The 25,174-nt window shown below is 32.2% G+C and overlaps 1 protein-coding gene across 1 annotated transcript in view; it reads left to right on the top strand.

The window, feature by feature from the left end:
• Nucleotides 1-23,785, top strand: part of LOC129218850 (hormone receptor 4-like) — a 43,583-nt gene extending 19,798 nt beyond the window's left edge. The window contains exons 3-9 of the mRNA XM_054853172.1: nt 6,281-6,429; nt 13,449-13,510; nt 17,652-17,676; nt 17,807-17,835; nt 17,874-18,248; nt 20,285-20,600; nt 23,551-23,785. Of these exons, the coding sequence (XP_054709147.1) occupies nt 6,281-6,429; nt 13,449-13,510; nt 17,652-17,676; nt 17,807-17,835; nt 17,874-18,248; nt 20,285-20,600; nt 23,551-23,762 (1,168 nt within the window). The 3' untranslated portion in view covers nt 23,763-23,785. The remainder of the gene's footprint in view (nt 1-6,280; nt 6,430-13,448; nt 13,511-17,651; nt 17,677-17,806; nt 17,836-17,873; nt 18,249-20,284; nt 20,601-23,550) is intronic.
• Nucleotides 23,786-25,174: the final 1,389 nt, after the last annotated feature.

Below are 25,174 nucleotides of genomic sequence, written 5' to 3' on the forward strand. Positions count from 1 at the left end.
GGCAGATAACTAGTCAACTACTGTAAATATTTATAACTTCATATTTGATTTGCAAATTTACCGAACCACAATTAGTTTAGCTTACTCGCTTTGGGCTCCCTGGTAGGGCAAAGCATTTTTTTCAGATGCTTGTAAAAATTGATAATAAATAAATATTGGGTTTGAAATTATACAAAAATTACTTTTTTTTCGAAGTTTGAGAACCCTGCTATTGAATAAAACCGAAAGTGTTGCGATAAAAATCCAAAAACTACAATTGTCGAGCGATCTTCGAAAACCTACCCTTTTTGGGCCATCCTCCCCTATATAATAGCGAATTCTCTGTTCGAGTAACGCACCTGACGTCACCAACAATGAAACTCGCTCCTCGGCATGATAATTTGATAATATATTTTTCAAATATTTGACATGCAGGGGAATGCTTTATTTCGACAAGGCTGAACTGGATCCGGTAACTCAACTGTTTTACTTATATTGTAATTTTAGGAGAATGAAGCAACGAAAAAGTAAGCAACAATTAACCCTTTCTAATGGAGTTTATGGTGAATCCACTGGAGTTAGGGTCAAAATTTCAACTATCAAAACATCACTGCACAGGCACTTGCTTCATTCGAAGGTAGAAGCAATTTTCACCCCTTATACCTTGAAGGGCGTCTTTCTATTTATGAAATATTGTAGAAATAAATGTATATTACTTGCGTCGTCAAAACAAGTTACCGAAAATATACTTTCTCTTAAATATCGAATAAACTTTACTCCCCCTTTTAATTTATTTTATTTTTCCTTTTATCGTAATTTATGTTTGTGATGTCAGGATTTAAAAACCTAATTTAATTAAAATGCGTTTATAGTAAATATCGGGGGCACTAGATGTTTTTTATCTGATAAGGAGTGGGAAAAACTCAGCGAATCAAAATATTTTTAATCAACGCGTACTAACAGCCATAATCACGAAACTCAACGCGTTGTAACATTAAATTGTGATGTCTGTAGTAGCTTACTTATTCATTTAGAATAATACACTATGGTAGGATAACTATAACAACTTTATTTACAAACGAAGGGAGAGATTGTTACCGATGTATGTTAACGATGCGCGTTACATAGCTGTTTCTTTACATTCCTTTATACAGTTAAAAGTTACAGTTACACTACAATACCAAGGTTACAGTTACACCTATGTTACAAATATATTACAGTTTCCTCCGTCTTATTTTAGAAGTGGTAGAAAACAAAATTTACAAGTCCAACCTATTTGGTGCTCTGCTAGTTCTGGACGATCGTCTTAGGAAAGTTGCATTTTTTGATGTCTCCCCTGGGTCTGGAGCAGATCGAGGAGTTACAGCCACGACTGGTTGAGCAGGAGCAGGAGGGGTGGACGGATCATCTGACGAGTTTTCACTACTATGTGGTTCTTGCGCAGGAGCACTAGAAGATTGATCTGCGATTTCAGCTGGGGGTGATGGGTCCTTGTAGCTTTCTGTACCTCTTGATGGGTAAAATTGATTAGGATTATGATTATCTGTTGGGAAGTTACCAGCTGAGCGAATTTGATCTATATGACGTCTAATCAAAACTCCATTAACCAATATAGTATAATGCAGTTGCCCATCTCTTGATACAATATTGCCGAAAACCCATTTACGATTTGGAGCATTGTAATTTCTAATAGCAATTCTGTCTCCAATTCCAAAAACTCGATCTCGAAAATAGATGTTATTTCTCCTTTGTTTGTCTTCGATTTTTTCCTTGAGTTCTGGCTTTACAAGATCAATCCTTGTTCGTATTTCCCTTTTGAGGAAAAGCATTGAAGGACTCTGGCCTGTTGTACTATTTGGAGCTTTTCTGTATTGTGTCAGAAATATTGCTAGTTTTTGTCGTAAAGATCCTGGGAAATTTTGAAGTGCACGCAAGGACTGTTTCAAGGAAACACATACCTTTCAGCTTGTCCATTGCTTGATGGCATAAAAGGAGCGCAGGTTTTGTGCTTTATCCCACAGCTGTTCATGAAATTCTGGAATTCCTCCGAAGTAAACTGTGAACCATTGTCGCTAACCAATGTTATAGGTAGTCCATAACGTGAAAAACAGTCTCTCAAAATTTCAATTGTATTGTAAGACGTACTAGATGTCATTGGGTAAGCCTCCATTCACTTGGAATGAGCATCGACTATAATAAAAAACATACTATCCAGAAAAGGACCGGCGAAATCTACGTGTATTCTTTCCCAGGGCTTTGTAGGGTATTCCCAATAATGAACTTTGGATTTATTGGGATTTGTGTGGTACCTTGCACACTCCCTGCAGTTCTTGGCCAGATTTTCAATATCTTGATCAATATTTTCCCAATACAAAAAAGAGCGAGCTAATGCTTTCATTTTCACCATGCCAATGTGACCGGCATGTAGTTCCTCTAAGATCTGTCTCTGCAGAATGGTTGGAATACAGACTCTTTGGCCATAGAAAACACAACCGGACTCCAGACTGTAGCGTTGCTCCTTCCCCTTTAAATCTGCACCCAATTTCAATTCTTGTAAGAGTGGGCCTAGCTTTTCATCATCTCGAGTCGCTTTTTCCAGGTCCCTGGAAGTTACCGGGAGCGTCTCAATCTGGGAGATTTGAAACATTGAGACATCGTTTATGACATCTAATTCTTCCGATTTAAGAGGTAATCTTGATAAGCAATCTGCATTGCTGTTATCCTTGCTGTTGCGATATTCTATGTCGAACTGAAAAGATTGCAAATGGAGTGCGTAGTGTAGGAGTCGAGTAGCTGACATCACTGGCAGTCCTTTCTTCGATCCGAAAATCTGAGTTAGTGGCTTGTGGTCAGTCACCAAAATGAATCTTCTACCCTTGAGATATAGATAAAATTTCTTTACACCCCAGGATATACCCAGAGCCTCCTTATCAATCTGTGAATACCTTATCTCAGTTTTCGTCAGAGTCTGTGAAGCAAAAGAAATAGGCCTTTCAGTACCATCCGGTAATCTGTGTGATAATACAGCACCTAACCCAACAGGTGAGGCATCTGTTGCTAACACTAAAGGTAAATTTGGATCATAGTGCATCAGTATTCTTTCTGAACAAATTTCATTCTTGATTGCATCAAAAGCTGATTGACACTTTTTTGACCAATTCCATTTAATATCTTTCTTGGTTAAATTGTGCAGTGGGTAGGCTAAAGTAGAAAGTTTTTGGCAAAATTTTCCATAAATTTACTAGACCTAAAAAACTTTTAACTTCCTGCACATTTTCGGGAACAGGGACTTTCACTATAGCTTCCACTTTTTCATCTGTTTTCTGGAAGCCAGAGGAATTTATTTTGTGACCTAGAAAGTTGATTTCATCTTTGAAGAATTCACTTTTTTTCAAATTGATTTTGAGACCATTATTCTTACAAGTTTGAAAAAATATTTCTAACCGGGAAGAAAGAGATTCGTCGTCAGGTCCAGTCACTCTAACATCATCCATAAATGCCTTGATGCCTTCTAATGCATAAAATAAACTGTCCATGTACTTCTGCCAAATTGCTGGAGCACAGTTCAATCTGAACATAATACGTTTGCATGCGTATAAACCTTTGTGGGTATTGATCGTCAGTAGTTTTTGACTTTCTTTGTGTACCTTTATTTGGAGATAGGCTTGGCTAAAATCGATTTTGGAAAATTGAGCACCTCCGTTCAGGGAAGCGAAAACTTCTTCCAATCTAGGCAAAGGGTGTTGCTGAACTATCAAATTTGGATTTAATGTAACCGAATAATCTGCACATAATCGTATGGAACCATCCTTTTTGACTACTGGAACCACAGGAGTAGCCCATTCCGATGCGTCGATTTTTTCTATAATACCTTGCTTTTCTAATCTATCTATTTCATCTTCAACCCTACTTTTCAAAGAAAAAGGAACACTTCTGGCTTTGATAAAAACAGGCTGAACTTCCGGTTTGAGTTCTAATTTTCACTCGAAATTTTTTATTGCACCAAGTTCTTCATCAAAAATTTCTTTGTATTTATCCAGCAACGAAACCAATCGATTGTCGCGTTTTTTACCCACGGATTCCGATTTAATTGATTTTACAAAATTCCAATCAATTTGGAAGGAATATAGCCATTCTCTGCCAAAAATTGTGTCTAAATTTTCTTTAAGTATGAAAAGTTTGACTACCTTCTTTTGGCCTTGATATTGAGCCTCAACTTCTACTTGCCCTAGAGGAATGATGGTGTTTCCAGTATAAGATTTAAGAATAACCTTGCTTGGCAAAAGTGGTTTCTTTGATATCTTTCGGAAATTTTGTATGCTCATCGTGGAGATGGCTGCACCAGTATCCAACTCCATTTTTGTGGAATACCCATCAATTTGGATATCCAACAGAATTGGTGACCTATTACCCTTAAGTTGCAGGGCATAGTATGGGAGTAGCTCTGCTTCAGGCTGACATTCTTCGTTTGTGACAGCAATTTGTTTATTCTTTTGAGGAACTTTTTAAATGTCTTGCTTAAATTTGAAACACACTTTCTGCAAATGACGCTGTTTTTTGCAGTAATTACAGGTACTTTCCTTGAATTTACAACTTGCACTACTGTGGTTATTTTTCCCACAACGATAACAGTCTTGAGCTTTCGAGACTTTATTTTTCTTTGGAAAATCTTTAGATGATTTTGGCTTTAGTGCATTAACTGAAATAAACTTGTCATTTCCAATTAAATCTTTAGCACCTTGGAATGCCTTCTCCATCGCCAGAGCGATATTTAGGGTAGTTTCCAAATCAATATCATCTTTCTCCTCGAAAATTCTGTTCAGTATTTGACTGTTCCTTAATCCACTTACGAACACATCCGTAGCATAATATTCAGCACATCATCTGGATATAAACAAGGAACCGCAAGTGAGCATAGTTCTGCCAAATAACACGAAATGGATTCGCTCTCCTGCTGCTTTCGATTTAGAAATGCATGTCGAGCAGGAATTATTAATGGCTTTGGATTCAAATGTTTACATAAAATTGTTCGCAGATCATCGAAACTTTTATCGGCAGGCTTGACCGGAGCGATAAGACTTTTCAATAACGTAAACAATTTCAGCGATAAACATGAAATGAATACCTTCCCTCGCTTTTCATCCGAAATGTTCTGAACATCTAAAAAAGCTATAAATCAGTCAATATATGAATCCCATGACTCAACAGATTTGTCATATTTTTCAAATTGCAGGTTGACATTTTTATTTTGAGGAATCGGAACAGTTTCGTTTTTATTATGAATTTTCAACATTTCCATTAAAGCATTGTTTTGCTCTATCAATTTCTCGATAATTTCATCCCTGTTTCCTTCTGCCATTTTCTGATTATTAATGTAGAATTAATTTCAGCAAAATAAACAGTTTGTAAAAAGAAAGTTCTTTCCTACCTGTTGCGTTCAGTAGAGAACAATGTCCATAGTTTCGCTGTTGATATAGTGAGTTCTTTGCCTTCAATAATCACTCGTCGTCATATGTGATGTCTGTAGTAGCTTACTTATTCATTTAGAATAATACACTATGGTAGGATAACTACAACAACTTTATTTACAAAGGAAGGGAGAGATTGTTACCGATGTATGTTAACGATGCGTGTTACATAGCTGTTTCTTTACATTCTTTTATGCAGTTAAAAGTTACAGTTACACTACAATACCACGGTTACAGTTACACCTATGTTACAAATATATTACATAAATATTGTTTTTTTTTCTTAAAAAAAATGTACATACAACTATTTGTGTTAAAATTCGCTCAATTATTTAGCAAATGTAAAGTGATTTCTCGAGAAATCTTTACGTGATATATTGAAAATTCAGATTAAGCACATCGCCATTGTATAAAAACATATTTTTACTACTGGCAGCAAAAAAAGTTTCAATTGGCTACCTAGTGTTATTAGTATCTTTCTTTGTTAGTTGACAAAGTTTAATATTTCATCAAACATCAAACTTTCCAAAAAAAAAAAAAAAACATCGTAATTTAAAATTCTTAAGCAATAGTTCGCAGGTTAATCTTATTAGCCTCCTTCTTTATTACTTGACAAAGTTAAATATTTCATTAAACTTAAAAAAAGAAAAAGAAAAGAAAGTCATTGTAATTTAAAATTGTTTATTAAAATAGTTTAGCAAGAAAATTGTTTCAATATGCAGGTCAGTCTTATTAGTTTCCTTCCTTGTCCCATTGTTGAAATGTTTTTTATTACAAAAAATTTTCAGTAAATATTCTCATTGTTAAATAATTTTGCGTTTATTTACTTTCAGATGCAAAGGCTTCTTTAAGCGTACTGTGCAGAACAAGCGAGTGTACACATGTGTAGCTGATGGTAATTGCGAGATTACCAAGGCACAACGCAACCGTTGTCAGTACTGCCGGTTTCAGAAATGCCTGCGAGAAGGCATGGTTTTAGCTGGTAAGTTAGGTCCTGGTGGATATTACCAAAATGCGCATAAAATTAACATTTGTTATTTTTGAAAATTGGAAAAATTTTAAGTTTTCTTTCAAATATGTTCTTAACTATGACATTTGCAATTATTATTAATTTTTAGCAGTGTTGTGTTAATTTGGGATTTTTTTTTAAATTTAATTTTACTTTCGCACAGAGCTTAGGCATTTTAGGGAGAGAATTTCTGTATTTTTCAGAAAAAATAACTCCTGCATTAGAATGAATATTTCTGCGAAAGACGTGTTGTAGAAAGCATAAATATCTATCGTAAAATCCAGTCAAAATTTTTGCTCATTTTAAGTTTAAAAAAAAATAAAATAAAATAAACAAATAATAATAAAATAATAATCTCAATGAAGCATGGGAGAAGTTCAAATAAAAAAGTTAAACTCATTTTTAAAAATTTTTTGACGAACTGTTAGATATGTTGCTAATTTTTCTTTTCGATCAATTACTTTTCCAAAAATTCATTCTGAGCACTAAGCACAAAAGTCATATCAACACGGTTTAGCAAAATTGAGTTTCTGTCATCAGGTTGTTTTTGTAAAATATTTTTACCTAAATAGAATATTTTCTGGTCATTTGTAAATGGAAAATTTTTAATTAATATTACCCAAGATTCAACTAAATCAATCATATGGAAGCGACACACTTAATCAGTAATTTCACATCCTAAGCTCAGCTACAGATACCATTTTGTTGTTTAGCAAAGCAGCATTGTCATACCAAAATTTTATATTATGTATTTTTGGAATGAATGAAACTTGTTCTCATGTTGCAAGATTCATGAAAAAATATTTGTGTAAATGTCGCTTTTTGTTGATTTATTTTTAAAGAAAATTAAATGCTTCAAGCAATTTTACTGAAATTTATGCAAACATTAAATATTATATAATCTTATGTTTAGTGGTAATGCTTTTGGATCACTATTAAATGAGTCAAGGCTTGACACAAGAATATTTAAAGCAACAATTGTGTTTAGAATCCATTTCTTATACATATTTTTTATTTTTGAAATATTTAAAGTAACAAAATTTGAATTATTTATATTTTTTAAATTAAAAACAAAGATTTTAACAGTTGAAATGTCTCATTAAAAATATATTCTGATTATTTCTGATTATAGTATTTATAAAAAAAAAAAAAAAAAAAAAAGCTTCAATTTTCGCTGGAAATTTTTCTTGACATTTACTTTTCTATCAAATTTGGGGAAAAAAAATTTATAATTTTCAAGAATGTTTCATTACCATTAAGTACTTAAAAATTTTAATAGTTTCGTTTCGTTTATGTTGGCTAAATTTTCACAATGGCATCCGAGAAAAACTATTTCATAACAGTACTATTTTTTAGACTAAAGATTTGAGTCTTTAATTAAATAAATATGGTAGATATGTTTTTACAAATTAGAAAAAAGAAAAAAAAAAACATTTTCACTAATTTATTTTAGACAATTCACTTTTATTTCTAGAAGTAGTTATAACAAATACTGATGACTCAGTTGTCTCATAACCTGCTCATGTTATTGTCTAAGTAATGCATCTGAAGTGAGGTATTATTCGATTTCTTAACAGAGCCGTTTTTAGAAGTGGAGGTACTGCGCTGTTTTAGTTAGATACACGAAATATATGCAAAATGTTACCCCTTTTTTGTGCTTTTAAAATAAATCGATTTCATATGATGAAGGAAGAAGAAAGGGGGAATAAGTGACAAAAAAAACGATTTGGGAAAAAAAAAAAACCGACGGTCAAGTTTAAAACATACAAAAAGTATAGTTTATTAGTCTGTCTAAATTATGTAAGACCTGTCATAGCTTTCTGTAGCATCTGATTACCACAAAAGAAATTGGTTAATCTTTCGCCTTTTGTGCAAATTATTTCCTGATCATCATTTTTGTCACTTAAATCCCTTTACTTCTACTTGCATCATATGAGATAAGAATAAAAACACTGCTTTTTAAATATTTTTTTTAATTAACACTTTTTCACGAAAAGGGCAGAGTTTGCAAACGTGATTATTGTTGGAATTAGTCTAGCCCAGTCGCTTCACTTGCTAAATATGGCTCTGTTGTTTAAGACTTAGCACATCTAAGCCACATGGAGCCACACAAAGGTAAGGGCTATCATTGTCTCGAAAACCGGAAATGACGTTTAAACCAGTGAAAGTTTTTTTTAATTCTAAATTACAGATGATAATAATTCAAAGTAAAATTTAACTGATAGTATTTAACTTGTAAAACTTCAGTCTTTTCGAAGCGATTTTATAGCATTGAACTTTTTTTAGACCTTTGTTTCTTTTTTTCCCTCTTTTAAATGAATTGTTATGTAATGCATTCATAATTAAATGTTTAAGCCTGCAAAAAAATCATATTGAAAATATCAAACCTGTTAGAGTTTCACTGGTTTAACAGGTTTAAAATGGACAATTCGCGCTAAACTGTAATACTCAAAGGTAAGAAAAATTTACGATGTTGAGAGTTAAACTTATAACTTTTGATACGACTTTTGGAAGAATTATTCCTGGTGTTTCTGGGCTAACTAATCTCTAATTAAATAGTCACGTTTACCTTTATATTTAAATTATTCTTTGTTGCTTTTACTTCTCTTTCTGATTTGAAATTCAATTTTAAGTTTATGATGTATACAGTTGGCTCTCTATTTAACAACTTTCAAGGAACCACAAAAAATCGTCCTTAAGTAGAATGTGTCCTTAAATGGAATGCTCTCAAAACTACAGTGGACCATCCAGGACCGTGAAAAGTCGTCTTTAAATACAGAAAGTCGTTAAATAGAACGTCCATAAAAAGAGAGCCAACCGTACTTGCGTTTTTGTGGTTTGAATAAAACTGGTTTTGCCTTTGGTTTCTAATTTCAATGTCATATTTACTTCGAGAAAACACATTAACATGATTAGTCGCGCAATTATTGCTAATATCGTATTGTTGGCTCTTTTTCAACATAAAAATATGAAAAAATAAGCAAAGCAAAAAATTCCGTAAAAAACTGACCATTATGTTTTGTGAGTTGCTTGGGGTTAGCTTTATTTATACGTGTAATAAAATTTTTTATTTATTTTTTGCCCATACACTTCTTGTTCAAATACATAAAGAAAAATACTACTTCACCGCCAGCAGCAATGTTATTTTGAAAATAATGTTTTTTTTTTTTTTTTTTTTTTTGAGGTACAAATTAGCTAATTAACATAAAAGTCCTTTGTGCTCACATTAATGAAAACTTAAAGCAGTTAAGAATTCAAAAACAAACTGTTATAAATATAATAATATGGGGGGAAGGGGCGCACATGAATTTTTTTTTTCATTTCATTAGTGTTCAAAAAATATTCCCAATTTCTCAGTGTAAAATTTTTTCCATGATTGAGTAATCTTTTCTTTGTGTCTTTGATTTTTTTGAGATTTCTAAAAAATATATTTTTTTACTTTATGGTATTTTTTTAAAAATGTCTTCAATTGTCCACATGTGCCTCAATAAGGGGGCACATTTGAACAGGCATGGGGCACCTATGAACATAACTAAAAATCCAGGACAAGCATCTTAATTTAAAGAAAAACTCTTTTATAGGAAACATATACGTGTATACCAACTGCATTGAAGGGTTCGTAACCTATACTGCATCAGCTTAAATTTTACAGTAAATTTGTCATTAGGAATATATTTTTTCCGAAATATATAATTGCTCATTGTCAAATTTTAAAGTCTTGAAACCTGGTCTGATCAGTGGATAGCCACGTGAGAAAAAAAAAGAACTTTTAAGACTACATAATACAAATAGTTAAATAGTTTTTACTATGTACCTAAAGATTATTCTAATTATATATTGTTTTTAAGCTTCATACAGAGTATGATAATGTATTTTAAAATTATTTTAGACTTCCCTTTCAAACAAAATGAAACCAATATATATATATATATATATATATATATATATATATATATATATAAAGAGAGAGAGAGAGAGAGAGAAATAATATTAGAAATATTTATATTGTTTTCAACACCTGCACAAATATACATATTACGGAGGAAATATGAAAACTACTCACATATGCCCCTAGATATTGTGTTCACGATTTCTCCATCATCTTAGGACCAACGTGCAAAAAAAGAGAATTTTAATAAAAAATTCAAAAATTCGTATTTAATAAAAAATTTAAACATTGTCATAAACTTACTTGAATGTTCATATAATGGTTTGCAATAAGTTTAGCTTAACAGTTTAAAATATGCTTTTATGAGAAAGCATATGCTTTTACGAGAGATGTTGGTATCTATTTAAATCGCATACCAATATCTGCTAAAACAAAGAAATTGTCACCACAAAAACATAAAATGGCTGGCACAGTGCTCTAAAAATTCGGCTAAGAGATAAGACTGGCATTGCCATTACTTGAGAATTATTCAATATTTTGTGCTTGCAGCTATCTTAGAATAACATACCATGTTTTCGTGTGCCCTGTGTTCAAATGTGCCCCCTTTTCCCCTACACTTTAATTTAAAAAAGAATCAACACTTTGGAGCTGTAACGATCTAGTAACTCTTCGTTTAACCTTAACATCAATAAAACTCAACTTATACTTAAAATGTAAATTACAGCCTCTAAAAGTATAAATGCTTGATCATAACATATAAACATTTTTCAAGTTTTAGAAAACGCACCAACTCTACTTGAAGTAAAACAGCTGACCATGAAAAGTTGTTCTAAAATTAAATACACCAATAAAAAAAACAAAATTAAAAAGAAAATAAAAATTACGAAAGGTATTGTTTGTTAAATATAAACAAGACATGTAATAACGATTAGAGTAATAATTACAATGATAAACTAATATACACAGAAATCAATATAATTTGCAGTTACTACTTTAGTCATAACAGGAAAAAAACATTATCTACTTTAACATTTATTCATTAGCAAGGGAAAAAAAAATATTATGAGCAAGAATACTTAAGTATTAAAAATATTTTTATACAAAGAAAAATATAATATTTGTAAATAAATATCCATTACGAAACACATTTTTTGTTTATTAAATGATATTTTCGTTCATTATTATTATTATTTATTTATTTATTTATTTTTTTGAAGCCCCAACAGTTTTAAGCAAATATTTACGACAAGAAGTATATATCATCTATGCATTAGCGACTGCTGATGTATGCTCACTTCCAAAATTAAATACGATAGAAAGATGTTAATTTCCGGAAACCAATCTTAGTTGGAGAAGCTGCAATTTGCTGGAAAAGTCAAGTGAAGTCAAGGCTTAATTTGCATCGGAGCTCACGAGGGGGGGGGGGGGTCTCTGCTTTTCTTTCCAGTTTTGTGATGAATTTTTCACATTAGACAAACTTCATATTGTGTAAGCTTTAAAGTGAGATTCTGGCTATATAGGGCTCTTGCACTTATTTCATTAGAAGTTTGGGTAGTGGTGTGTTTGCCAATCCGTGTTTAACTTTTGGAAGTAAGTGTAAGTAAGTGTATAATGGTATCCACTTCTAGTGTATAATGGTATCCACTTCCAGAAAACCTTTTTATTTAAAATAATTTTACTTTAAAATATCTTTTGCGCATCTGGGTTTGATATTTTTAAGGCTATAAAAAGGTTTGCATTACGATTGCCCCTTAAAGCTGCAAGAAAAATCTCCGGAATTAATCACAAACAAACGATATTCAAGAGGTATTGCTGCATAATAGTTTTTATACTGAAATATACATAACTTCTGAATTCGCCTAACATACTTAGAATGTGTGCAGTTAATTTAGTTAACTACTTCTAGAGTAATTAATATCATGAGTAGGCAAACTGCTGTTCGTCATTCGCGTCCTCAAAATATTTTTAAATAAGCGACTCTAGACATTTACATCTTTGAAACTACGTAAACCAGCAGGCTCAGCAAACACTTTTGCAATAAAAATATTTGCACAGAACGTTTACGGTTACAGAAATTATTAAACCAGTTTTGTTCCAATTGCAGACAATCAATAACTGAAATGATAACTTTGGAAGAAAAATAAAGTAGTAATTATTCTCTTAACCCTGTTGTATTGAAAAGTAGGCCGTGCAAGCCAAAAAAAAAAAGCACCTGGATCTTCATGAACTGCGAGAAAGTTCTTCGTTTTTCCATCTCCCCCCAATCGTTCCTATGTTTCTTATCTTTCTTTGTAATTTGGTGCATATTTCTATTCTGAAGTGTTTAGTCTTTTCATCAAAGAGGATATTTACAGTGGAAAGATTGAGTGAAATGGAAAAAATCAGTTTTTTTATGGAAAATTGATAATTCTTTGGATCATCGTCCCATCTTATATCTTTACTAAATTGTGCTCTTCAGCTGCAGTTTAGATTATGAATCGTCAAAAGAAGTTTCACCAGAAAAAATCTCCAACACCAATGTTGTTCGAGAATTTTTGGTTCTCCTATCAACTGAGAAAATTTATTGTTATAAAAAACAATGCTAGTTATACCCTTCAATATTGTACCGGTGTGGTGCTGATTCGAAACCAATCTCTCATCAATAAAATAGGTAATTTTCGAATTGAAGGTGAAGTTGTTAAATTGACTTTACTTGAAATTTTGTCATGAATGATATGCATTTCACGATTACAAATCTGTTGAAAAAAAAAAATAATTACGATATAAAATAAAATAAATAATTAGTATATTCATCATTTCGTTTCACGTATGAATTTTGATTGACTCATCTTAATTTATTTAACAAGTGCATCATTAACAAATAAATCAAAAGCTCAATTTTTAATAAAATATGCTATGCTATTTTTTCATTAAGTTTATCAAAAATTAAGAAAAGAAAAGATTGTTGATTTCCAAGCTTAACATTCTCTGTCACTTCTATCCGCATTTGTAAAACAAAAGATGAATTTAAAGTTTAAATAATGTAAAGTTTAATAACTCTAGTGAGAAGTAATAACGCTATGCAAGTGAAAACAATAAGCTTTTGCGATTTTCCTCTTTGTAGCTGTACGCGAGGATCGTATGCCTGGAGGCAGGAACTCAGGAGCTGTGTACAACCTGTACAAAGTAAGTACTCCTCTGCAGTCTCATAGGCAGGGGCGGATTTATAGTCAAATCAAGGGGATTGGCGGTTGAAAATCGTAAAAGCCCACTTCCCTCATCCCACCTTACTTCGCTATTACCATGTTGTCTAGCAGTGAGCCGCTGTGTCGGCCGGTCAGTTCGTCTGTCTATGGGCAAATAAATTTATCTGTGACAAAAATATACATGCGCACAAACAGTATTCGCTCTTCAGCGTTTTCTTAAGCAATATTGTAAGATGTTTCAAGGTAAGCAAGCAAAAAAAAAAAAAAAAAATTAAATAAACAGTAAGAAATTAGGTAGAAATCGCCAGAACATTTAGAGTCATATCAAATGTTTTCGTTTTGAGCGAATGATTTTCAATACTTCCCTTCGTTGAATATTTTTAATGGATGAAATTATTCATTTCATCTTTTCCTTATTTAAAAAATAAATAAAAGTATTAGAGTACACAGCGATATACTTGGTTAGGTATACACTCGTTTGTTGAAAAATACGGGAATGTGAGGTAAAGTGGAATAGCGAGGTAGAGTCGTTGCGAGGTGAAAAAAAGGGGGTAGCATATAGGAAATAGAGATGAGTTCGGGCTCATTTTTGACAGCCCGGGCTCGCCTGAGCCCGAAAATTCGTTACCGAACCCGCCCGAGCACGGGTGATATTGAATCGGACCAAAATCCGAGTCCGCCCGAGCCCGAAAGAAACTTTCTTGCATCAAAAACCGAGCCTTCTACAGTCTGACATGATCTCTCTGTTAATGAAAAATGTTATGTCAAATGTTCTTCATTAACAGAAGTTTCTAAATTTTCTCAAAATGTTCCACTTCACACTTCAAATGCATTACTGTATGACATTATGCAATAGTAATCGCAAAAAAAAAAAAAAATATTGTAGACATAAAAAATGTGCTAAAATACACCCCAAGTGAATTTTTGGCTTTTTATGAAGACATTTTTAATGTATTACATATTGTCCAGAAGAGGACTCCTGAATTTGTAGATTTAATTTAGCTTTCAAATTTACTTTATTTGTTTTAATTTTATTTAATTTGTAACTTATATAAAAAGTTGTGCTTCAAAATTTCAAGAAATAATTATTCTATTTTTTCCAGTGGTAAAGTTATAAAACGTATATTTCAACATTTTTGTGCGAAATCAATTCATCTCCAAATTTTAATCATTAATTAAAATAAAACAAGAGGTCTTACAATCCCTTAGAAAGAGGTAAATAACCATGTTCTACGGTAAAAAAATCCTTTTATCCCAGATGAAAATAGAATAATTTACTTTGTTTCTCCTGTAAAATTAGTTTTGATCTAGATGATTGTAGTACTTATCTAATCGCTCATATTCAAGAACGGTTTCTGGAATAGATGAAGACCGGGACAAATGAATCACTTCATAGATATTAGTATTTGAACTTGACTTCATAATCAATTTGCAATTGATCTTTTTGTTGCTTTTAGTGTCCCAATATTTTTGAAGATGCTGTTTCTGTCTAAAATTTACTGAAAATTATGTTCTTTTCAATTACTTCGTATCAGTTGAATGTGATTTAAGGCATTAATAAACAATATCCTAACCAAGTCTGGATCTCCCAGTTTTAACCTCGTTCCCAACACACCGGTATTGTTCAAATTACATTCAAATTATAACAATGTCTTAGCGTCTTACCATACCAGCAGTATAGCAATGAAAGTCGCTTAAATATACAAATCTAAAGACTACTGAAGTTTAAAAAAAAGGGTGGGGGAAGCAAGCTTGGTTACAAATTAAAACGTAGAAAACGCCGTCCTCTTTTCACTACATTACTATCTAAATCTTAGCTAGTAATTTTTTTCAAATCCACCGCCCCCGGGTAAATCCGCCACTGCTCATAGATCTTGCATAACTACTTTTTATGACAAGTAAGTATCATTAACAGGCTTTGAAATTAACTTTGCTGAGATATGTTCCTAATTGTTATTTCATATTTTCAGCTGAAAGTAAGGGCTAGAGTAATCAGCTTTATTATAGTGTAAGATATCTCACAACTTTAAAAAGTAGATTTTGAACGTTTATTTATATCTGATCTAGAGAAAAAGAACTTTTTCTATCTGAAACTTATATTTAATTTTTTTTTCTACAATAATTATAAGGTTGTTTTTACCTACATTTTTTTTGAACAGAAAGTTGGACCGGATGTTCAAATTCAAAAGAAAAAATCGAGGATATTTCAACTTTGTTCTCTTATTTTTCAGACAGAGGACATAATATTTTTAATACATCAGAAAAGCTAATATACTTTTTTAGCTACGTATTATGTTTTACTAAAGAAGAAAATGGCTACAGCTCAGATAGTTTGTTTACTTTTATTACGAAAACCCAAAGCATACATTGGCGCATTTTGTTTCACATTTATTATTATAAAATTGCTATTATTAGTTGAATTTCAGAAAAAAAATCAAAACAGTTTTAGAAAAGCTGGTTGATGGGTAATTGTGAAAGAAATCGCTCTAAGAAGCGAATTTTTTATTGGAATAGGCATACAAAAGTATCGTCTGAACTGCTTGAAAATGTTTACAGTAAAAAATTGAAAACAGTTGCCGAGTGTGCCTTTGATGACTTGAAAAGTAGTTTTGTGCGAGCTGGTAACAGAATTATTGATACAGAACTGTCAATTTCAATAATTTAATTTCTGTTCTACCCCTTATGTTACGGCCAACATTTGAAAATGTTGGAAGAATCTAAGTGTGGACTCGAATTTCTCTCGTTGAAATGCAGTGAGTGAACTTACATCAAAAACTTTTGCTTCAAGCAAAAAATTGACAAGTTAAGTGGAATTAATATTTGCTGTGTTTACGCATTACGTTTAATTAGGAAAGATTTATCTACAGCAAAGACATTTTCTTCCACAATAAATCTGCCCCCATCTCTCCGTCCTTTCCTTCCGAGGATTCTAACCAAACTTTTGAACTCTATTTCTGATGTTGCTGAAAACTCAATGAGACGTTTTGCTGCAGAAGTACGAACGGAAAAGAATACAAAATTGTTGAATGTGGTACCAGTGGTGCCGTAACTTGAAAAGGACGCAGTTACTGGTCACTAAATCGCAATCTACTGATAAAGGAAAGGATCGACATATCAAAGTTATGACCCTATTTTTCACGATCTGCCCCTTCCAAATTCCCAGAAAAGTATTGTATCTCATGGTTGTACAAACTCCGGAACTTTTACAAGCAGGGAAACTGTAAACTTTCCATGTTGCTTTATAATAATGCTGTAGAGGCCCTGACTTAGGGTTTTTCTAAAGTAAATGAAATTTGTTTTGTAGTAATTTAACCATTGTAACGCTGATATTTCATGATATACAGTCTTTTAACTGCAGGTTTCAAAATAGCCCATACAAAGGATTCCTACAAACTGTTTGTGAGAAATGTCATGTTGGAACTTTGCTAGAACAAAAGAAACGACAGTTTCAAAATTTTCCACGATAATTGAATGCTGGAAACTTACTGCCATTTTTCAACTCGTTGTAGAGATGCAACAATTAATTTTGTTTCAATAGATTATCGAATTAACATTGTAATTTTTAAAACTATTTTTTTGCGATGTTTTCTAATGTATCAGCATATTTTTTCAAATCAAAGTTTTCGCGTTACAAAAGATTAACGTTAAACATAAAGTTAATATTTCTTAAATATTTCTTTATTATTATTTATGTATGAACCAAAAATATTTTCCCATGTGTGGAAGGAGAAAACTGAAATCATACCTCGATATTTTTGGTAAAATGCTTTAAATCATTTCCTGAGTTTTGAAATACTTTATTTAAGAAAGTTGTTTCCACATTTAAAACAAGTAATGTAAAATTTAGGCAAATGAGGAAATGGCAGTTACATTAAAGCTAGTGTATATGTTTTCCACATTCATTTATGAATGATTTCAAAAAAAAAAAAAAAAAAAAAGAAAATATTCAAGAAAAAAAAAAGCAAAAATATTTGAAAGAAGTAGTACACAGTAGATAATGAAATTTAAGCTAATTTATGTGTTAGATATTCAAATGTATTTGTATAGATTCTGTGTATAAAATGTGTTAGATAACGAATTCTTTGTATTCCACACCTGTACGAGTGTTTTTCTCTTTAAAGGTTAAGTATAAGAAGCATAAGAAATGTTCAGGACCGAAAAAAGGACAATTCTCTCGTCATGCTGAGTCACCGAAAATGCTTGGAAACAACAGCAACCATCATAATAATAATCTTGCTTGCAATAGTGTCAGAAGTAGCAGCCCCAACAGCTGTAGCAGCAGCAGCAACAACAACATCTCGAACAATCATAACCACAACGGCCTCATCAGCACCACAACAAACTCTCAAAACAACCATGTTCGCTATCCTATACCCACACTGCCTGCTCCAGAATGGCCAAATGGTCAGATTCTGAAAGCAGCTCTTACGAGCCCCTGCGACATTCTAAAGTTGAGGCATACTTTAGAGTCCTGGATGAGTAGTTCCCGAGAAAGGCAGATGTCAGCAGATCAGGCCATGACTTTTATAAAACAGCTCATTGAGTGTGACGACTTTGAGGATATTACTACTGTGCAAAATCTAGATGAAATCAAAGGAACCAAGTCTGAACTTAGTGACAAGTTGTGTCAAATAGGTGATGCTATTGTTTTTAAACTGGTTCAGTGGACTAAGCGTTTGCCGTTCTATTTTGAACTTCCCGTCACGAAACATACTCAGGTAAGTATTGCAATTATTTTTGGTAACACTGAATCTCAGCAAAAACAACCCTGTTGTAAAAATTTCCCCGCCAAGAAAACCTTTAATTCTTCCCCACACAAAAGAAAGCCTTCATCCTAAACCAAAAAAACCTCAGCCTTATAAAGTCATGATATCTAGTTTGTCCGCCAAGTATCTGCCAAACTATCATCCTCCATGTTCTCCTCTTTCATCACACATACTTCCGTTAGATCCTCCTCCCACCTTCAACTTCTCAGAAATATGGATAGATTCTTTAAATTGTTTATCTTGCTTGGCGGGAAGCTTTTCTAATTGAGGTGGTTGCTTGATGGCAAAAAAGGCACATCAGTACTGCACAAGGAATGTCTGTGCGAAATTTCAGCTTGATTCTTTTTTTCGTCTGGGATGTAGCCCTGTCAAAGAAAGCGGAAACGTTTTTGAACAGCGATTTTATAACTTAAATTTCTCCTCCCCCGATGATCCAGGGGATTGTATTTTGGTTTACGTCGTCAGGGACCCCTAGAGATTGAGTGTACCAAAAATCAACTCCGGGGGTCTTCATGGGGCTGAGATACAGAGGAGTGAAAAAACCCAGAAAGCCCCAACTTGTTCTGTCGTGTAAACTGTTCTTGGTCGTTTTTCTTTTCTTTCGTCTTTGGAGGTAGATTTGCTTTTGTTGACTGCTGACGTTTGGTTTCCTTGGCGGCGGGACGCTCCCGCGTCCCGTGATAAATTTGTGGGAAACTTTTGAAAATTAACCCATGTTACAAAATCCATCTCAAACAGGAGCGTTAGAAGTTCATATCCATTAAAAGTAGGAGAAGATTTTTTTTTTCCGGTAATTCAAGGTTCGAAGATCATGGCTATTTCTCTAGTATTTAACATGAAAACGCGCGATCTAAAAAAGTACATTACGTATCACTGAGAGATAGTTTTGCCATTGCAAACTCGAACCGTTTAAAACCGAAGTTTGTAGTAAAGAAACGCATTGCATTATTATAGTACATAAGCCATAAACAGCAGTAGTAACAACGTTTTACTAATACCGTAGTATACTTAAGGTAGTCTTACATCTCTTTATATCTTAGTAATTTAAATCTATTCTTAAACTAGTTCTTTTAGTTAACCGACATCTATATCTATCTATCTATCTATCTATGTATATATCTATCTATCTCTCTCTCTCTCTCTCTCTCTCTATATATATATATATATATATATATATATATATATATATATATATATATATATATATATATATATATATATATATATATATATATATATATATATATATATATATATATATATATATATATATATATATATATATATATATATATATATATATATATATATATATATCAAAAAATTGATACTTAATATCAATTATTTAAAAACTTTCAAAATCATTATTTCAATAAAAAAAAAATGACAACTTATTTTTTTTAAAGCAAATGTACGCTTTTCGCTTTCTGTAGCTCTAGTCTTTGCGAAGAACATGGCATTAAAACTCAGAAATTACGATGTGGATTGTACTAGTTAGTAGCTTTTATTAGATACATGCTTTTTAAAGCTATTGCATATGAAGTGTCCACAGAAAAAAAAGTCGAAATATCGTTATTTCGTTCGGGTTTAGTTCAATTTGGCAAAACTGATTGTTTGTAGTCTAGAATTTGTTGTTCTATTCAAACAGGTATGAAAGGAGAGGTATGAATGGTGAAAAATCACCTAAAAGTTCACCGTACAATGAAGAATTTTTTTGTTCCGTTTTGAAATTTCAATCGTGATTTTCAAGGACACTGGAAATATTGATATTTTGCCTTTCTTCCTTCTGCTCATCATGTAGCCCGTGCTATATAAAACATATTTGATATATATTCAATTGATAGCAGTAAACACAGCTGTAGTATGTATTACTAGAACTGAGTTTATTGTAGATATGAGATGGTTACTTTTAGCAATAAATTGTGGACTTAAAAATTCCTTTACTGTACTGGTATACTTAAACATATCATACATTTTGTTTTTTTTAGTTATTATCACACAAATGGCACGAGCTATTGGTCCTTACAACAACAGCTTATGTAGCTATCCGGTCCAACAACAATAATAATGGTCATAGATACAAAAATGGTCAAAGTGATTTGGAAGAAGAAGTTGGAATTGGTCTTTCTACACTTCATGCGGCCCTAAAAGAAATGGTGGAAGGAGCAATTTCGCTGGAATCACTTAGAAACGAAGCTGGGGAACTTGTTGAGAAGCTTACCGAGTTAATAGCAACGTTCAGAAAATTGCAGCTTTCGTTGGAAGAATATGTCTGCCTAAAAGTCGTGGCCATGTTGAATCAAGGTACAGTTGCTCCCTTGTTTTTCAAAATTATTAGATTTGCATTGTGCTGAAGTAGGAAAAACAAATAAGGAATTTCATTTGAATAAATTATTTCGTTATAATGAAGCTGGGCAGAGAAAAGCTATCTCTGTTTGAGTTTTTTTTTTTTTTTTCCGGCTCTTCTCTCGAGATTAAGCATGACACTTTGGTACGTCGTACGGTGCTCCTATTCCTCGGGTTAATTGAGCGGGGCATGTCATTTTGTTACTTAAAATGCTATAAAATGTATTCATGCTGTGTAAACACATAGGAGGACAAAAATTTTCCCCGGACCAAATTCCTTTAACTTATCTGAAATTTAAATAAAACCACTTATTATCTCCGCTTTTATTTCTTCCTTTCTTTTTTTTTCTATTTAAGTTTTTCAGCGTACTGATTGTTTTAATAAATAGTTAAGTAAATAAAAAAGGGGGTTTCGGGGGAATATCAATGATGTCATGTATGTTTGTCAAAAGTTACTGATTTTTTTTTTTTAATTTTTTTTTCTGCCGTAGTCGTTCAGAAATGTTGTTACGTACTCATATTTCTGAAAGAATAGTAATTGTAAAGAATGATACAAATACTTTTCGAGTTTTGAATCATTGTGATTCTTGATACTGCTGACTACAGTTCAGGCAAAGCTGTATATAAGATATTTTTGCTCTTTAAATCATTCAGAATGTTAAATGTCCTGTAAATTTTTACCCTTAGCACGGCAGGAAATGGTTTAAACGCATATTTTCATGTAAAAATTAACTAGTTGATCAATTTAGTCTTGATTTCTCAAAATTCCTAACTCAAGCTAATCTTTTTTTTTCTTGAAAACACAATTTGTAATTTTCACTACTTTCAGCTCACACTTTACAATTCATTTTGTGTTTTCATGTCCCATAATAATTTTTGGAGAACGTTAAAAATGTTTTTTTTTTTTTTTTTCAAGTTGGGGTGGAGAAGACTTTTTTTGAATTTTGATAGTAAATGTCTAAGCTGAATTCTCGTACAAAACTGAATTTTTATTTTTTTTTAAAGCACTAGTTTTCACTCAGAACTCCATACCACACGTTTCAACTTACTAATTGTCATAACATTAACTCATGCATTTTTATTATGCAAACAGAAGATAATGGGGGGGGGGAGACTTTCCTTAAAACAGCTGAAGCAAGCATATGTTTTGTTGTTGTTTTACATTACATTATTAAAGAACACTCTGCTCTGCAGTGAACTTTCGGAAGAAAAAGAAATATTTAAATAGCTGAATGACATTTTCTTTTTCATGTGTGTTAATAGCCTGGGGTGGGGTAAAGTGGTCATAGTTTAAAAAATTGTGCATAACCATTAAAAATAACCGTAATATTTTAATGCTCAACACACCTAGTTCCTGAATAAACCTTATTTCAAAAAAAAAAAAAAAAATTTTGATGGTCAACTATGATCAAATTTTGGTTCACCTAGAAATTTCATCATATTTCAATCCTGGACTTCATCAATATCATCAGGAAATGTGTGACAATTTGAAAGGTTTTATGTCTTTAGGAATATGTCAAAGATAGCTTCTGAATAATGTCTAAACTACCCAAATTACATAATAAGAAAATATTACAGCCAAATAGAGTTCTGAAAAAATATTACTTAATTAAAAACAAAAAAGAAAAAATTATCAAGCTTTATCTATTTGTTCAATGTTTTCGAAATGCTTCTAGATTCTACTTTTTACTGATAGTTAACAAGCATTTTTTTTTTTGGAGAAGGGAATTAGTCTACTGGAATAAATTGGAAGCTGTGGTTGCAGAAAAAAATTCTATGATTTTTTTTTTTCAAATATTACAATCTTGCTTTTTTTTCAATCGATATGCTATATCAAATTTAAATTCAATTGTATTAAATTTAGTATACCTTAAAAAAAGTTTAACCTATGACCACTTTACCCCATCTTACTTAAAGTGATTTAAAATATTTTATAAAATGAATCCAGCTTAGCTGTTTATGCAGACGTGTTTTTGAGACATCCGGGAAGCTTCTTGCAGAACCGTTCTGCTTAAAATTTTAATCAACAAAATTTTACAAAGAAGTTCAAAGAGGTGTTCAGATTTTAAAATGTTTCATGTGCACACAAAACGATTTTTTTTCACAAAATAAAATACACCCAGGAATAAAATTTTGAATTTAGACTACTGTTTCTAATAGTTAAAATCTAAAATTTGAAAAAAAAAATGCTCATTTTTTCATTTATTTCGAATATACAGCTGTTTATTTGATTTATGACCACTTTATTCCATTGACCACTTTCCCTCACCAGCATCAGACGCTACTCTTTCTTGTGAAATATTTTTCATTGTTTGCTATTGTCGTGTACAAACTTCATTAAATTAAAAGCATTTGTAAATGATAGTTTCGGAAACAGAAAATTGAAAACAAAAACTACCATTTTCTTTCTCATTTCGTTTGAAATAAATCCCCAATGTTTCTAAAAAATCCGATGCAAACTTATTTTTGTTGCTTGTATGGTTATGAAAACTCGTGGAGCTTGCATTAGGATTAGACAGCATTTACGGATGATAATTAGGCTTGTTCTTGAAAAGTTGCCATTAATTAAAGAATAAAGGACGTAATCTCTGAGAAAAATTGCTATGAAATTTAACTTTAAGGAGTCTCAGAAATGAATCGTTCACTTTCGAGGATTCTTCAATTAATTGATAATTGGTTTGAAAAATTTGGTCATTTAAGACGATTCTTTTCTTGCTGGTTCAAAAACCCATGCTTCAATATCATAAAAATAATTTCAGTTCGCCGAAAAGTTTACTTGCAGCAATTTTCACAAAGCCACTTCGTAATTTCACAAAACTTTCGTGAGATTTGAGCATGTTTTTATGAGAGTGAGTGTTTTGTATTAACCCATATTTATGAATGCTATTTTCTTCTTCTTCTTTTTCAGAAGGATACCACGGACAAAGGGAAATCGAACTGATTCAAGAGCGTTATCTAACAGCACTAAGAGTTTATGTTGAAAATAGGTTCCCTCAGCAATCCGGGCGACTGCGAGAACTTCTTTGTTGCTTACCAGAGATACAAAGTGCCGCAGAGCTGTTACTCCACACAAAAATGTTCTTCGTCCCTTTATTCCTTCACACGAACTTAACTAGATAGCAGGGGTTGGTGACCCAATTGGTTGTTCCTTGATAGTACACCTTGAGATAATTTTGGCGAGTCCTGAAGCCCGTGAGGCAACTGGACAACGGGTGGTGCCGAATGAAAGAAATCGACTGCAATGCTCGACTAGTCAGATCGACTTCTGCATGCGTGACAAGCTACTAGACGAAGCGATGCATAAAATTGGTTGGAAGTGCAATAGACCAGCTGACGGAAATGTGCATAAAAGTGCAAGATTTGTAACATTTACTCTTTGTGTTTTGTATTTTAAAGAAGCATTATGGATTTTTCAACCCCATGTGGGCCATTCTTGCTATTGAACTACAATTAAAATTTCTTGTTTTGTCTTGACCTGAATCTGCTTTCTTTGTTGACTTAAAAATCGTGAAAAAGATTAACTTGTAGTAACATTTAAATTTGTAAATCCAATAAATATTTCTTTTTTAAATATTGGTGCTTCATTCAATTCTATGTGGGTTCATTATCTAAATGTATAAAAAGTTACAAAAATATTTTGCATTAACTGCAAAAGTCCACCTTATGTGGGGGCTTGGTTAAAAAGTTCATAAGCTAAAGGATGCAAAATAGACTATAGTATTTAAAAAGAAAAATATTATAAAACTGTCTATTGGTTTTCGGGATTTTACTTTGGGCATTTTTTTTTTCTTTGGGTATTTTGTCCGAATCTCTTGAGAATTATAGTCTTACTACACTGCAAAAAATAATTGTTGTTTTTATAGTAATATACTGTTTTTTCTAAAAGTTTCATACTGCTTGGCTAAATAACAGAGAAAACTGTAAAAATGTTTTAGATTGCGCAAAACGATGCGCAAAAGGTTTTCTTTCATACGGGAAGAGAAACTAATGAATTCAAGGTATTGGCAACCATGTTTTTTGATAATTCGGGTGGGCTGAGGCAGGACTGTTCAGCTGTAATCCAAGTTAAAGGTAAGTGCTAGTTATATTATTTATTCCCTTTTCCTCAAAATGTAGTTTTCTTTATCATCGAGAATGTATGTGAAATAACAGTGTTTATTTTGAAATCGCTATTCGTATCCCAATATTCGTTGATATTGACTTTGCAATTTCTTATAGTTGCTAAGTTCTATCGATTGCTTAATAGCAAAAATCCGAGTAGTTGTGATTCTGAATATTTTACTGCACCTATGATAGTTTTTAATCATTTTCTGAAACTCAAATTTTATTTAAAAATAAATAAATTCCTTTCTTGATCGTATTTAAAGTTATTAGATTATTAAACTTTGTATACGATTAGGGTAGATAGGGGTAAAGCCCCGCGTGGGGTAAAAACCCGCACCGAGTTTTCGAACTGATCTCAATCGAGTAAAAAGATGACCATCAGGTGATAGTTTTGTCTCATTGAAACTAATTGTTCCACGAAAGTTTGA

The sequence above is a fragment of the Uloborus diversus genome, chromosome 3, assembly GCF_026930045.1.
Source record: "Uloborus diversus isolate 005 chromosome 3, Udiv.v.3.1, whole genome shotgun sequence".
Classification (NCBI taxonomy): domain Eukaryota; kingdom Metazoa; phylum Arthropoda; class Arachnida; order Araneae; family Uloboridae; genus Uloborus; species Uloborus diversus.